The 14,698-nt window shown below is 37.3% G+C and overlaps 1 protein-coding gene across 4 annotated transcripts in view; it reads left to right on the top strand.

Annotated features, from left to right (window-relative positions):
- Positions 1 to 4,659: 4,659 nt before the first annotated feature.
- Positions 4,660 to 14,698, top strand: part of PACRGL (parkin coregulated like) — a 40,351-nt gene continuing 30,312 nt past the window's right edge. For all 4 annotated transcript variants that reach the window (XR_007725777.1, XR_007725779.1, XR_007725778.1 and 1 more), the window contains exons 1-6: positions 4,660 to 4,825; positions 4,951 to 5,105; positions 8,126 to 8,193; positions 9,975 to 10,065; positions 13,153 to 13,287; positions 13,796 to 13,903. Coding sequence is in view for 1 of the 4 variants with exons in the window: in XM_050791128.1 (XP_050647085.1) it covers positions 4,774 to 4,825; positions 4,951 to 5,105; positions 8,126 to 8,193; positions 9,975 to 10,065; positions 13,153 to 13,287; positions 13,796 to 13,903 (609 nt within the window). In the remaining 3 variants the exon portion in view is untranslated. The remainder of the gene's footprint in view (positions 4,826 to 4,950; positions 5,106 to 8,125; positions 8,194 to 9,974; positions 10,066 to 13,152; positions 13,288 to 13,795; positions 13,904 to 14,698) is intronic.

Here is a 14,698-nt window from a genome sequence, read left to right as displayed (position 1 = left end):
TGGCCATAGCTTTCTGTGCTCTCCAATACGGTAGCCACTAGCCATCTGTGGTTATTGAATATTTGAAATGTGGCTAGTATGGACTGAAATGTGCTATACGTGTAAAATACACACCAGCTTTTGAAGACCTAGCACAAATAACAAGAATGTAAAATGTCACATTAATAGTGTTTATATTTATTGCAAGTTGAAGTGATAATATTTTGGACATATTGGCTTAATAAAAATATACCACTAAAATTACTTTCACATGATTCCACCTTAAAAAATATGCCTACTGGGCAATTTAAAATTGTATTATGTGACTTGCATCACTTTTCTATTGGACAATGCTACCTTATATGCTCACTCATGTTGATTTCATTTGCTTTCACCTGAGGAGCCATGATCACTGCTTAATTTGTTCCATGTGCAAGCGGACACTCAATGACTTTATAATGATGATGTCTAACATTTCCTGACAAAGTGTGCTGGAAATTATACAAATTTCTTGTATCTCATTTCTCAATGCTAGGACTTGGGAATAATCATTGGGAATGATTGCTCTGTCTGTAATTAGTATAAAAACGAGGAGATTTTCTTTACAAGAACTAAGACAACATTTTCTTAAAAATGCTTGGTGGCTTAAATGTAAATAAATAAATAATGAATAATTTTTTCACAAGACAATGAGAACCAGGACAATGAGAAAAAAAATCATCCTGAGTGGTTTATTTTGGTTAGATTTATTACCTAATTCATAATGTTATGTAATATGGAGTAACAAATTAAAAATAGGACAATTTGAAGAAATTTTACTTATAAAGGTACAGGGAATCACACAGACAGTACAGTAATCTAGAGATAGTAGCCTCTGAGATTTTGTGCCTAGAACTGAAGTTTGACATTTAGAAAGTTTCTGAGTCCATTTGGGCTGCTATAGTGAAATACCATACATTGGGTGGCTTATAAACAACAGAAATTGATTTCTCATGGTTCTGGAGGCTGGGAAGTCCACATCAAAGTGCCGACAGATTCAGTGTCTGGTAAGGGCCTACTTTCTGATTCACAGATGAAATTGTTTCACTGTGTCCTCACATAGTGGAAGGAGTGAGGGTTCTCTCTCAGGCCTCTATTATTAGGGCACGAATTCCATTCATGAGTGCTCCAACCCTATGACTTCATCACCACCCCAAAGCCCCGCCTCCAAATACCATCACCTTGGGAGTTAGGATTTCAACCTATGAATTTTGAAGGAAGAGAAACAATCAGACCATAGCAGAAAGATGTGACCTTCACTTATGGGTATGACCAGCTTTAGGGAACCCCTTAAGGATAGGAGCAGGAGAATGAATACTCTGACTTCACTTTCCTCTAATTCTCTAATCTCCTATTAGTGTTCTTCAGCAGCCAAACCCAGTCAGAAACCAGAAGGCATTGGAGCCTTGTTGATATAGTTCATACCGATCAGCATCCCAGAGCAAATAACAGGACAAAGGGAAGAGTGTACCTATACAAGAGCAAACAGAAAATATATGGCATATTCTGTCTTTTCAGAATCATTTATCATACTGCTAGACAAATAGGTCACCTTCTTTCCCTCATCCCATTCTCTCTTAAATAGAAAATTAAACCTTAAAACCTGAATAGAAGACAAAAGTCCACAATCAGTCTCTGTTTCTCCCACACTGTGAGCTTTCCTCAGAAGGTATTTTACCCCTATGGCCCAACTCAGTGTCTACATATGCTGACGGCTCTAAAATCCATAGCTGTGCGCCCAGGTCTCTTTCCTGCCCTCTAGACGAGCAGATCCAACTGTATGCTAGTTAGCTCCCGCAAGATGCCTCACAGGCTTGTCAAACTAGTGTATTCAAGAAAGCACTCACCACTTACTGCATAATATCCTGATAGAGTTGCAATGCCAAGGAGCATGTTTTCTGTTCATTGTCTAAAATGATGACAAAGTTTAGAAGAGGCTGTTTTAATTGTGATTAGGAGCAGCTTATACTAATTGTGGTTATTATAAAGATATGAAAAATCCATATCATTGTCCATGGTTCATACACCAACACATAGCATGGGACTTTTGCCACTTACGATGTCCTCTATGTTAGTCTTAATTTGCTTTCACCTGAATAATTGCACTAGTCAATACATATTGAGTACTTCCTATGTGTCAGGTATTTGTGCTCTTAAATTTCAGCCTCACAAGAACCCAATGATGAAGAGGAAATGGAGGCTTGTAGGGGCTGTCATCCCCAAGGACTCATAGCTGATAAGGCGTGGAGGTGAGTTTTAGATAGCCTAACTCCAGAACGTATATGCATGTCATTCCTCTGCAATACTGAATACAAATCATTCTTACAGTACAGGGAGGAGGGGTTAAAAGGTCACGAACTAGGCGCTCTGCTGAGTCCAACACTGAAGATGCTAAGGGTAAGGAAAATATAATAGGTCTTGAGGAAGCTGGAGAGGAGAGATTATAAAGTAAAAGTAGCCGAAGATACAGGATACAAGATTTTTAAAAAATTGTTCTTTTCCTTTTAAAGAAAAACGTTAGTTAAGCATGCAGTGCGCTAGGCATTGGGGATAGAAAAGCTATAAGGACAATTTCAATCTAGTGAGAAAGAAAGGTAAATACTTTATAATAAATTTTAAAATTTAGATTTGTATGCAAGGTTCACAGAACATTAGAGAAATTATAGACAGAATTGATTCATTCATTTTATTCATTCAGAGGGCATTTCTTGAATACCCACCGCATTATGCTTGAAGCCGGAGAAACAAAAAGGGCAAAGATAAAGGCATTATCCTGAAGAAACTCACAGTCTAATGAAGATGCTTCTGGGGTGCTGGGCAGGAAGCAAGGATGGAGCTACACGAGCACAAAAGGATTACACAGCCTCGAGTGCTCAGATAATGCCACTTTAGTGTTACCTACGCAAAAAGTTAGGGCTTTGGGTTGGCAACAGTAGAGGATGCTACAGAGGAGTGCAGTGGACAGGTCCAAAGGGCTTGGACTTAACTATGACAACCCAAATTGTTGCTGGTGGAACGCAATGCAGGGGAACATGCATTTTCCTGCAGCATCAGTTTTGTTATGATGTGGAGCACAAAATCATGCTTTTTACTACTTAAATGCGGATATACTGTGAAGAATGCAATAACATATGAGATTCATACAATACGACAGGAAACGAATTTCCACAGCTAGGCTTATGAGTTAGCCAGATAGGACAGGAAACTACAAGAAAATCCCACAGCTGGGCATGCAGATGGCTGTGGCTTTCACCCCTGAAGACTCGGGGGAGGAGTTCACAGTCTTCAGCTCTCCGGGTATCTAGGGTAAGATAGTTGAGGAACAATGCGTATTAAGTGTGCGAGAAAAGCGTTTAGGAGTTAAGCGCATGGGTTGGAGAGAGGTTAGGGCGCAGGCGACTGGGAACCCGTCATCGTCCCTCTGCTCTCTGGACCTCTTAGTCGAAAAACATCCTCCACCAGGTGCCCCTTTGTCGCCAGAGACAGCGTCTGTAGTTCATGAGCTGCTCGCGGAACGCCTGGCGGCTGGTTGCCTGGGCAACCCTCTTCCGGGGCTCCTCCGCGACCTCTTACTATTGGTTTAGAAGACGCAGCGTGCGTCTGACGTCTTTGCGCGGCGCGACCAGATTCGGGGGCGGGCCGCGCGGAGCCTTATTTCCCCGAACGCCGGCGCTCGGTGGCAGTGGCCGCGGCTGTTGGCCCACCGAGTGCCGGGCATAAGCTTCCCCGGCCCCCGGTGGGGGGCAGCTTGTGTGCCGGTCGCGGCGGGAGAGAGGCGCGGTAGGAACGAGTCCCCAGATCCGTGAACCGCGGGTACGGGTGTCCAGTCCGCGCTGTCGGCCAAGCCAGTTTGCTTCCTGATCTGTGGCTAGGGCCCTGGGACCCCGTTGCTAAGGACCCTTGAGATCGTGAGCACTTGGAGTGTGCCCCTCGTTTCCTGGGGTAGAGGGTCTGTCGAGAGTATCCTTCGTTAACCTGAATTAAAACTGGTAAACTCCTCCTCCCTCGGCCCATTTAAATAATCTGTTTTTTCTTTTCTTTTTTTTTTTTTTTCTGTGTCTTCCTCTTTTGCTAACTTTGATAGCATCCTGGCCCTGGACTGGTCTTTAAGTATCTAGAAGTGAGTGTAGGAGGGGTGGCTGGGAAGATGGAAAGTTGATTCTAAGACCCCTAAGCAGATTCTGCGACCCCTAATACTGGCCCTTTGAATTTGTGGTTAAACAAAGGGATTGGGATAAGTGACTGTTGGGCTCTGGGTCTTTTAGAATTTGACAGAGCTTTACAAATGGAACATAGTTTCTTTAGTGGGGATCTTACACGTTTGGAACTTTCTAGACCTGGATTAGAAAGCAGGAAAAAAATGTGGCCTCTGCTGACTGAGATGATAGGGGATGTGCCAACCACTCCTTTCAGAAATCTAGTCTGTGTTTTCTGATGTGGCCAAGGATTAGAAGTGAGTTTCTAACAGTTTATTTTGACAATTTGAATGGAAAAAAAGTTGACTTTTGTACATCATTTTCTTGGAGAAGATTATTTTGCTGTTACTGATACTATTGAAGTTGACATAATTTCATGTTTTCTCATTAGTCTTTTCCAGTATTTTGCTCCATATCAACTTTTTTGTGTATCTTTTACTGTATTATATAATTGTATACTCTGTTCTGGTTTGGTCTTTGTATTGATAACAAATGCTCCTCCAAACAAATTTTGAAATCAACTTTTTTTTTTTTTAACTGCAGGAGTGAAAGGGAAGCAATGCAGAAATCGGGGGGCTCTGGAGGTACACAGTTGAAAAACAGAGCAAGAGGTACAGAGCTTTGTGTTTTAAGTGAAGAGGCCAAGTTTGTTAATGGCACTTTCTGTGTTACAGATGGATGCAAGGTGAACTTTATTGCTTTTACTTGGTTTTTATTGATGGTCTGTTTTGTCCAGGTGACTATGATCAGAGGACATCATCAAGCACACAGATAAAACACAGGAATGCAGTTCAAGGAAGCAAATCCTCATTGTTAACCAGTTCTCCAGAGTCTGCAAGAAAACTTCATCCTCGACCAAGTGATAAACTGAACCCTAAAACAATTAACCCGGTAGGTCCAAAACTACTCCTAACTCAGTAGATTTTTTAAAGGCATTTCACACAGTATTGAGTAATTCTGGATGCTGTCTTGAGTTTTGTCCCTTTGCTAGTTTTGAGCTAATGATGAGGAAGGGCCTGTGGTTATGATGATGAGGTACTGAGATAATCAGCCACATGTGGGAGTGAGTATGGAGGTAAGGAGACACAGAAGTTAACCTCTTTGGGTTATCGCATTGTCGTGCATAGAAAATTGCACTTTAGCTTTAGATTTTATTTGCAGTGTTGTTTTACTTCCCAATGAATAAACTTGTATTCAGTTGCCACAGAATGCTTTTCGTGCTTCCATAGTTGCATAAAGGTCTCTGACTGTTCCTCTGTATTCTGTAAATTAGCTCCACTAGAAATCCTAATTGTAGTACTAGCCTCCTTTGCCCTTTCCTAACAATTTAATGAGATTTAATAGACATGGGATTTATGTAATAAAAAACAGAAGTGAACACACCTGTGCAACAGCACCAGGTGTTATTTGCCCCGTGCTCAACTCAGGGTGAGATATTAGTGATTTCAGCTTTCGAAGGGGATTGTGAGAGTGGCTGAAGCTCCTGACTGACTTTGATGGTAGGTAGAGTATGGCAGGTACTTAAGGAAGTAAGGGTATAGTGAGCTCTCCAAGATGGAAGGAGTGTCTGGCTTGATAAAAGAAAAGTGAAAAATAGTTGGAGCGGCTATGTTCCTTTGCTTCTTTCTGTAATCTTCAGTGTCAAGGAAATTGAATACCTGAAGAAGGCCCTAATAATCTTGTTGCTCTCACTTCCTTTGCTTATATTTAGTTGAGGGAGTTTGTGGTGACGCTTCAATTTTCTTCGTCTCTTTAAATAAGTACTTTTTGAATTAATAATATTTAATGACCTTAGTCCTAAGTTTTAGTAAAAATTGAGGAAAGTTTTGGGAAATAGTTAAATAATTTGACCTGAGATAAGCATGTCTAAGATATGTAAAGGCTACCAATCTAAAATGAGTTGGAAGTCAGAATAATATTTACCTCTGGACGAAAGGTAGTAGGGATTTGGGAGAGGCAGTGGAGGCATCTGGTATGCTGGAAACTTTCAGATTTTTCAACTCTGTTAACAAACAGGTGTGTTCATTTTATGTGAATTCACTATTGTGATTTATGCACATTAATATTTTAAATATTTGAGTTAAACTTTTTGAAATGCTAATTCAGTATAGTATGGTATATAACATTAATGCAGAGTTGAACTATGGCCTGAAATTATTAAAAATTGAATGGGATAACATTTTTCCCTTTAGACTTGGTAAAATTTGGTTAAAATGAATAAAAGTAATCCATTCATAAAAAAATTCTGATTTTATGGGACGTGGAAGATGAAACCATGATTATCTCTAGAACAAAATAGAAAGGCAAAGGAATTGTTTAACATTTCAATCAGAAATGTAGTCTTTGTGGGTATTTTGAAAATTTAGGGATTATTTTCATGATCTGTAAGGGCCAAAAAGATCGTTTGCTTGCAGGTGGTAGAAGTAAAATATGTTGAGAGTATAGTACTAATTTGTCTTAATTTTTTCCCCAATATGTGGAGCACTTTTTTCAAATACATACATCTAGGCATATATTTGTGAGAATCTTCTCCATCTTCTATTCTCTTTTTTCAAATAACTTTCTTACCTAATATGTTTATTACTTGAAAATAATTTTTAAAACTTGTATTTCTTAGCAGAAATTGTAACTAGATAAGTGAAACATTCCTCTTGTGAATTGTTACACATAACATGGATTGAGTTCTGGAAATGAATCTTTTTTTTTTTTTTGAGACGGCATCTTGCCCTGTTGCCCGGGCTGGAGTGCAGTGGCGTGATCTGGGCTCACTGCAAGCTCTGCCTCCCGGATTCACGCCATTTGCCTGCCTCCTCAGCCTCCCGAGTAGCTGGGACTACAGGCACCTGCCACCATGCCTGGCTAATTTTTTGTATTTTTAGTAGAGATGGGGTTTCACCATGTTAGCCAGGATGGTCTCTATCTCCTGACCTCGTGATCCACCCGCCTCAGCCTCCCAAAGTGCTGGGATTACAGGCTTGAACCACCACGCCCGGCCAGAAATCAGTCTTTCACTATAATTTAACTTGAATGAATTTTCTCCTGTGTGCTTTTACTCAAAACTCATGCTTTTCCAGAGGAAAAAAGAGCTGATTCTAAACTTTTTAAGGACATTTTAAAACTACCACTGTGTGTGACTTAAAAAACATTATGTAGTTATGTCTTTAAAACAAGTCAATTTATATTTTGTAATTCAGGCAACTATTTTTTCATTTGATTATATATTAAAAGTACCATGTGATAAAATACTTACTTTTTGTTCCTAAATCCTCTTTAAGTCTCTTATTAATTATATTGAAATTATTTTTGCTGTGATTGTTTGATTGTTGAGATTAACCATCCCTTAAATCATCTTTGAGAGTAGGTATAAAATCAATCTATTCAGATATCGCAAAACTGAAAGGTTATGAAGTTATATATCTAAAAGAATACATCCAGGCATGTATTTGTGAGAATCTTCTCCATCTTCAATTCTCTCCCTCCTGCCCAGTGTAATCCTTTGTTTTTTATAGAAGCCTAAAGCCAGTTTGGAGAAATGTGACTACCTACACCATCTGTATTTGGCTGGAGGACAAAGTAGGAGATGTGCAGGAGGCAAAAAACAAATATACTTTTCCTGTACTTAACACCCCTTCTCCATAGAGTCCTCACCTTGAAGGGTCACAGTGGGAAGAGGGTAGAACTATCAATATGTGGTTTCAGCCGCCTTCAAGCATTCTGAATCGTTAGGGGAAACAAGATGTACAAAGTGTAGTTGTGGTATTCTAATAGAGAATTGACAATTTTTCTCAATTGTGTTGCTGGGTAGAAATGGTACACTTTGATACCAGCTTGGTGGTTTGAAAAGCAAGATGGCTGTGTGCGTCTGACCTCAGAAGTATGGGTGATAGTAATATTTTCATTTTTTATTTTAGTTTGGTGAACAGTCACGAGCGCCTTCTGCATTTGCAGCTATTTACTCTAAAGGAGGTATTCCTTGCAGGTAAAATCAATACAATTTATAACTGACCAAATTATTCAAAATCATTGAGTAAAATCAATACAGTTTAGTTTAAATGTATTGTAAGTTTTATTTACTAGTGAGGTTGAAATAAAGGTGACTGTATTCACACTTTCTTTTGGACTGTTATAGATCCCTGGATGTTGTTGAAGATAACATTTTAATTCCAAAATACAGTTATTGGGATATATGATAAACCATCAATTAGTTTAAGAAATTTACGTAAACCCTTTTTCTGAAATAAGCAATTTAAGCATTCACAGGCTTGGGCAAGTTGCAAATTAGAAAATCCTATCTTGTTGGTAAAATGAAAGTTGTCAATTTAATGAAATTGTTTCTGTTTCATAATAAATACATATGGCCGTTTTTGCTTCCTTTTGGATATAATTCTTGCTGCCTTTCTAGACAGATGTCAGAACTATTTTTTTAAAAATACAGACTATGGATAATATATCATTTTATGATTTATTTCTATAAAGCATTTCTTCAGAGTGCATCCAGTTTTAGCCTGTTCTAGATGATAGAAAATTTTATTTTGATTGTGGAAAGGATTACAGCATTTATTTATTTTTGTTCCAAAGTTAAAGAAATCTAGTTTTTTAGTGGTATTTTCAGATTTGGAGTGAAAAATAAGCTCAATAAATACTCTTCAGTTTATTGTTATTTCATATTTAGATTCTGATTTGAAACCCTATTTAAAGGTTCTTAACTCTCTACTCCCCACCCCTCAACAATTTATTGTTGCAAAAATGTAAAAACAATTTTACAGAGACGTCTTGCTCTTATGAAAATAAGCCTAAAGGAGTCAAGAAGTTGAGAACATTACAAAGGAGTTCAGAGAAGCATTTAGGTTGATGGATTAAGTTCACTATCATGATTGTGATGATAGTTCCTTGAGTGTATTTGTACATAGAAACATACCAAATTGTATACATTAAATATGTGCAATTTATTGCAAATCAGTTATTCCTCAATAAAGGCTGTAATCCCAGCACTTTGGGAGGCCAAGGCAGGTGGATCACCTGAGGTCAGGAGTTCGAGACCAGCCTGACCAACATGGAGGAACCCCATCTCTACTAAAAAAAAAAAAAAGGCAAGCCGGGTGTGGTGGCACATGCCTGTAATCCCAGCTACTCAGGAGGCTGAGGCAGGAAAATTGCTTGAACCTGGGAGGCAGAGGTTGCGGTGAGCCAAGATCGTGCCATTGCACTTGAGCCTGGGCAACAAGAGCGAAACTCCATCTCAAAAACAAAACAAAGCAAAAAAAAAAAACAGTTAAAAGAGGCAGAAACCCTAATTCAGGGGCCACCACTTTGTAACCCTGAATGGGCCATTTTACCTTCCTGGCCTCAGTTTTCTTCTCTTTAACAGGGAGAAAACTTGGTTTTGCCTTCAGGTTGTTAGTGTTAGGGTTACATGATCTATATCTGAAAAAGAATGTTCCTTGTACAACATTTTTAATAATTACTACATTTTGTTTGCATTTTTTCATTTCTGTAGATTACCTACTGTGTCATATTACCAAAAGATATCACCTGGAACGTTTGCGTTAAGATTCACAGACAGCAACATGCTTAAGCACCAAAACTATAACCTTAACACATGTGGGGTCACTTTTGCTGAAAGAGTAGGATTTTGTAGGATTATTGACATTGCTTTGTAAAATGTCCTTGTTCTAATATGGTTATGCTCTATGTTAGATGATACCTGCTTAATATAGAATTATATTTTTCTTGTTGCATTCACTGACTTTTATATTTTAGATTGGTACATGGTTCAGTAAAACACAGATTACAGTGGGAATGTCCTCCTGAAAGTCTTTCATTTGATCCACTTCTTATTACTTTAGCCGAGGTAAATATGCTATCTCTTCTATTAGGAAAAAAATGTTAAAAATTGCATTAAATGTTACTTTGTAGCTTGTCAGTAAATTTCATTCTGTGCTTTTGAAAAAGGAAGCACACAATAGGCATTGAAACACCACACCCCCTTAGGAAATAATTATGATTCTTATATAGTTATTTGAAATTGATTAATCAGCTTCGTAAACATGGAATTAGTCTGCATAGGGATTTATAGATAACTGGATGAAATATTTGTACTTATTTAAAAAAATACATGGACTCATAATGAGGAGAGAGATTTTTTGGTAGTAGTGAAATCAGGGAAACATCCGGGATTAAACTGAAAACTGTGAGATAGTGGTAAGTGGTTCTGTGTACAACCAATCGTGTTGACATGATGTGTTTCTTAGGGAATTGAGACTACCTACCTAAGTGTTCTTTTGGAGAACACTCCAGCTCTCTGCTTTACTTGTACATTTCCAGTACAATATCATGGAGGTAGTTTTATAAGCTATTAAAAAAAAAAAAAACTTTTGATAGCTTTCTTTATATAGTTTTAACATTTGTGTCAGGAAAAATGTTGGTGGAGTCTTAGCTTCAAGTGAATCATTGCTATCTTCTATGAATTTTATTCCTAGAATTAGAATCAGAAGTAGAGCAATGAATTAACCAGCTGTCTTGTATTTAAACTTTTAATTACTTGCCTTGTTAAAAGTTAAGGATCATTTTGTTGTCATTAGTAAGAAACAAATGATTCGAGTTTGGGTGATATTAGTAATAAAACACCTGAGTTCTTTCACTGATAGTTTTACTTAGATTAGTTACTACTGTGTAACTTACTCTATAAACATGGCAGTACCTTTTTAGGTTAATATCATTTGCCTTTCCTATAAAACCTGTGGGGAGGACCAAGTGGGAGCAGAAGAGAAAAAAGTAATTTTTCCAATTGAGATTCTTTAATTAAAATGAAACATCAAAGTCTCTAGTTCCTCCTTTAATTTTCCAAATAATGTTTACTCTCTTAAGAGTAAACTAACCAGTTACTAGCAAAAACTATAAGTTTTTGTTTTTCTTAATTTATTGTTCAGTATTACAGGTAGTGTATTTTTACAGGTAGCCTATTTTGAAATTCAGTTCTGAAGTTGGCATTAAAGGTTAGATTGGGTACTGTGGCTCATGCTTGTAATCCCAGCACTTTAGGAGGCCAAGGCAGGAGGATCAATTGAGCCCAGAAGTTTGAGACCAGCTTGAGCAACATAGGGAGACCCTGTTTCTACAAAAGAAAAAAAAATTCACGTTAGCCAGGCACAGTAGAGTGAGATGCTGTCTCAAAACACACACACACACACACACACACACACACACACACAATTTGTGATGTTTCCTTAGTTCTTATTTAAACTTTAAGCCTTTTTTACCAGGTAGCAAACCATGTTTTTGTTGTTGTTGTTTTTTGTTTTTTGTTTTAGACTAATCAAAACTGGTGATAGCTTGGAAAGTGTACTGTAGCTAATCACATTGTACAGGGAGTGCTTTAATTTGGGATATCTTTAAAGGGACTCTAACTTCTGCTTAAAGTCAGCTTTTTATGTACCTATTGTCCAAATGTCAATGCTTTTCTTTCTGTATTGAGTATATGTTTGTCTTTCTCCTGGCCTCATTTTCTAACAGATAAGTAGTGACAGAAGAACCATGGCTGAAATCCACTTCAGCTTTTAATCTGAGAGTTATCTCTAAAATGAATAGGATACAGGACACTGCTAAGATGATAGAACCTGTGATCCAAAATGATACCCATGTGCTTGGCAGGATGGTTTTCAAAAGCATGACACCTTTGAGGAAGGGAAATGTTTCATTACTATTTGGAAGCAGATATTTAGGTCTGAAGGACAAATTAGTTGAAAATTAGTATTTCTAAGCATGATTTTGCAGCTGATTATATTTATTTACTTCATAGATAATTAGTCAAACTGAAGGAGTTTACTGTTGATTTTGTTTGTTTTGCTTTATCATTTTGAAAAAAGTCAGATGGCCCTTTTATCTTGACTCACTGTGATTGGTAAAATCATAAAAGAGTCCTAGCTAATTGTTTCTAATGCATTTAGGGTGAAAGGCATAGTGAGATATGATCTGCAGTTTTTAAAAAATATTTTCATACTGCATTTCAGTATTACAAATGATATTTAAAATCTTAATATGCCTTTAAAATGCATATAGTATAATACTTGCTTTCTAAATATGTTAATATAAAATACTTAAATATGAAGGAAATTTATTTTAGAAACTTATTAAGTCATAAAATCACTAAATGTAGTGGGTCTCATAGCCGTGCATTCATAAAGGAGTGGTTATAAACAGAGTAATATGCTCTGCTTTCAGAAAGTGTTTGAGTGTACGTAACAAAATGTTTTTATTATCCTAGTGAGTTTCCCTTCTTTTTTCTGTATTTTCATTTACCTTTCCTTTTCCTCCTTCCATTTCCTGCTTTTTCCTTCCTCCCTATTTTCTCTTTCTTTTTATATTTTTTCTTGCCTCCCCTGTTTTTCATTTCTTTTCTTTTCCTTTTTCTTATTTTGTTCTTTCTCTTCTCCCTTCCTTCCCTTCTGTGAGTAGAGATTACTCCTGTCTCCTGTACGGCTGGCCCTTCCTATCCATGGGTTGCACATCTAGGGTTTCAACCAGCTGCAGATAGAAACTATTAAAAAAAATACAGTGCAACAATAAAAAATACAAATAAATACAATATAAAAATTATTTATGAAGCATTTGCATTGTAATAGGATTATAAGTAATCTAGAGATGATTTAAACTATATGAGAGTATGTGCACATAGTGTGCTATTTTATATGAAGAATTTTAGTATCCACAGGTTTTGGTATCCATTGGGATCCTGGAACCAGTCTCCCTTGGGATACCAAGGGACCCTTTGTCTCACAGTTTCTCAGTGTAACTGAAATTGTAACTGCTGAAATTGTAATTATGATTAGGAAAACAAGAATGAAACTTGATTTTTGTTTAAGCAAGTAAACATTCAATTTTTCTGTTATTACCATAATGAAATGGGTAGTAAATCATGTTTCCTCTTGGTCTTTGGCAGGGTCTGAGAGAAACCAAGCATCCATACACCTTTGTGTCAAAGGAGGGCTTTAGAGAATTACTTTTGGTCAGAGGTGCTTCTGAAAAAGCTGTTCCTTTGCTACCTAGACTGATTCCTGTGCTAAAGGCAGCTCTGGTATGTCATGTATTTCATTGTACTTTATAGTTGAAAACATATGATAGAAAAGAAAGCTGTAATGTATTTAAAATATTGTGTCTTTTTTCCTCCAAATTATATGCAAATTACTTCTTTATCTGTGATTGTGACATATTTGCAGAATTAGGGAACTGTTACTCAGGGCCAGATAACTACATACTTGAAGACATCTTTAGAGGATGTACTAAAGGTAAAAAGGGACATTTTAAGTAATTTGAGGATGTAATCAACCTCAAATCAGTCTTTCTGTATGCTAGATATATTTTAGTTAATGCTTCAATCAGATGGAAAATTTTCTTTTTGCTTCTAGATGTCCTGTGTTGAAGGTTATTTTTAAAATTCTAGGTTTTGTTGACTATCTTCTGATTTTAGATGTTTAATCTTACCGTTTTCTCTACTTGCTTACCCTTTTGTCTAATCTATCTTTTCTTTCCTTTTCTCTTCTCTTCCCTGATGCCCCTACATCCCCAACTAACCAACCTTACAGGTCCATTCGGATGATGAAGTGTTTGAAAGAGGATTGAATGCCCTAGTTCAGCTAAGTGTTGTTGTTGGTCCTTCTCTAAACGACCATCTGAAGCATCTGCTTACAAGCGTAAGTACTGCAGAGATTAGATAATGATTGGCTGTATGTATCATGCACCAATCATCTCTCTTTATGATTTAACAACTTCAAATCTTTAACTCAAAACTTTAAAAATCTTATCCTTAACAAAAAATATAGAACTCATTCATAAAACATTTTACTAATGGACAGTATTAGTTTTATTATTTTTTTTTTAATGGAAAACAGCTACATGAGCAGAGTTTAGGGTTATAATAAAAAGTAAACCAGCCAGGCTTGGTGGCTCACGCCTGTAATCCTAGTGCTTTGGGGGTGGAGGTGGGTGGATTGCCTGAGCTCAGGAGTTTCAGACCAGCCTGGGCAACATGGTGAAACCCCATCTCTACTAGAATACAAAATGTTAGCCAAGTGTGGTGGCATGCGCCTGTAGTCTCAGCTTCAGGAGGCTGAAGAAGGAGAATTGCTTGAACGTGGGAGGCAGAGGTTATAGTGAGACGAGATTGTGCCACTGCACTCCAGCCTTGGTGACAGAGCAAGACTTGGTCAAAAAAAAAGAAAAAAAAGTTGAATGGATAAAAGCTAACGAACAGTAAGATGGTATTATGTTCATGTTGAATAACTATGAATTATAAGCAGTGCTCATATGCTGTCTTGTGTAATCATATATTACCAAACACATTTAAGTATTTTTGGTTTTCATCGTGATGTTTTAGTGAATCTGTAAATTGCATTCAGGAAGAGACTTTTTCCTGATTTGTGTAACTTTAGTCCTTACTATAAATATTTACTGGGACCCTGTGCAGCTCCTGAGGTTCCCAAGACCAC

This window comes from Macaca thibetana, chromosome 5, assembly GCF_024542745.1.
Source record: "Macaca thibetana thibetana isolate TM-01 chromosome 5, ASM2454274v1, whole genome shotgun sequence".
NCBI lineage: Eukaryota > Metazoa > Chordata > Mammalia > Primates > Cercopithecidae > Macaca > Macaca thibetana.
Note: the sequence above shows the minus strand (reverse complement) of the source record. Positions and strands in the feature narration are given on the sequence as shown.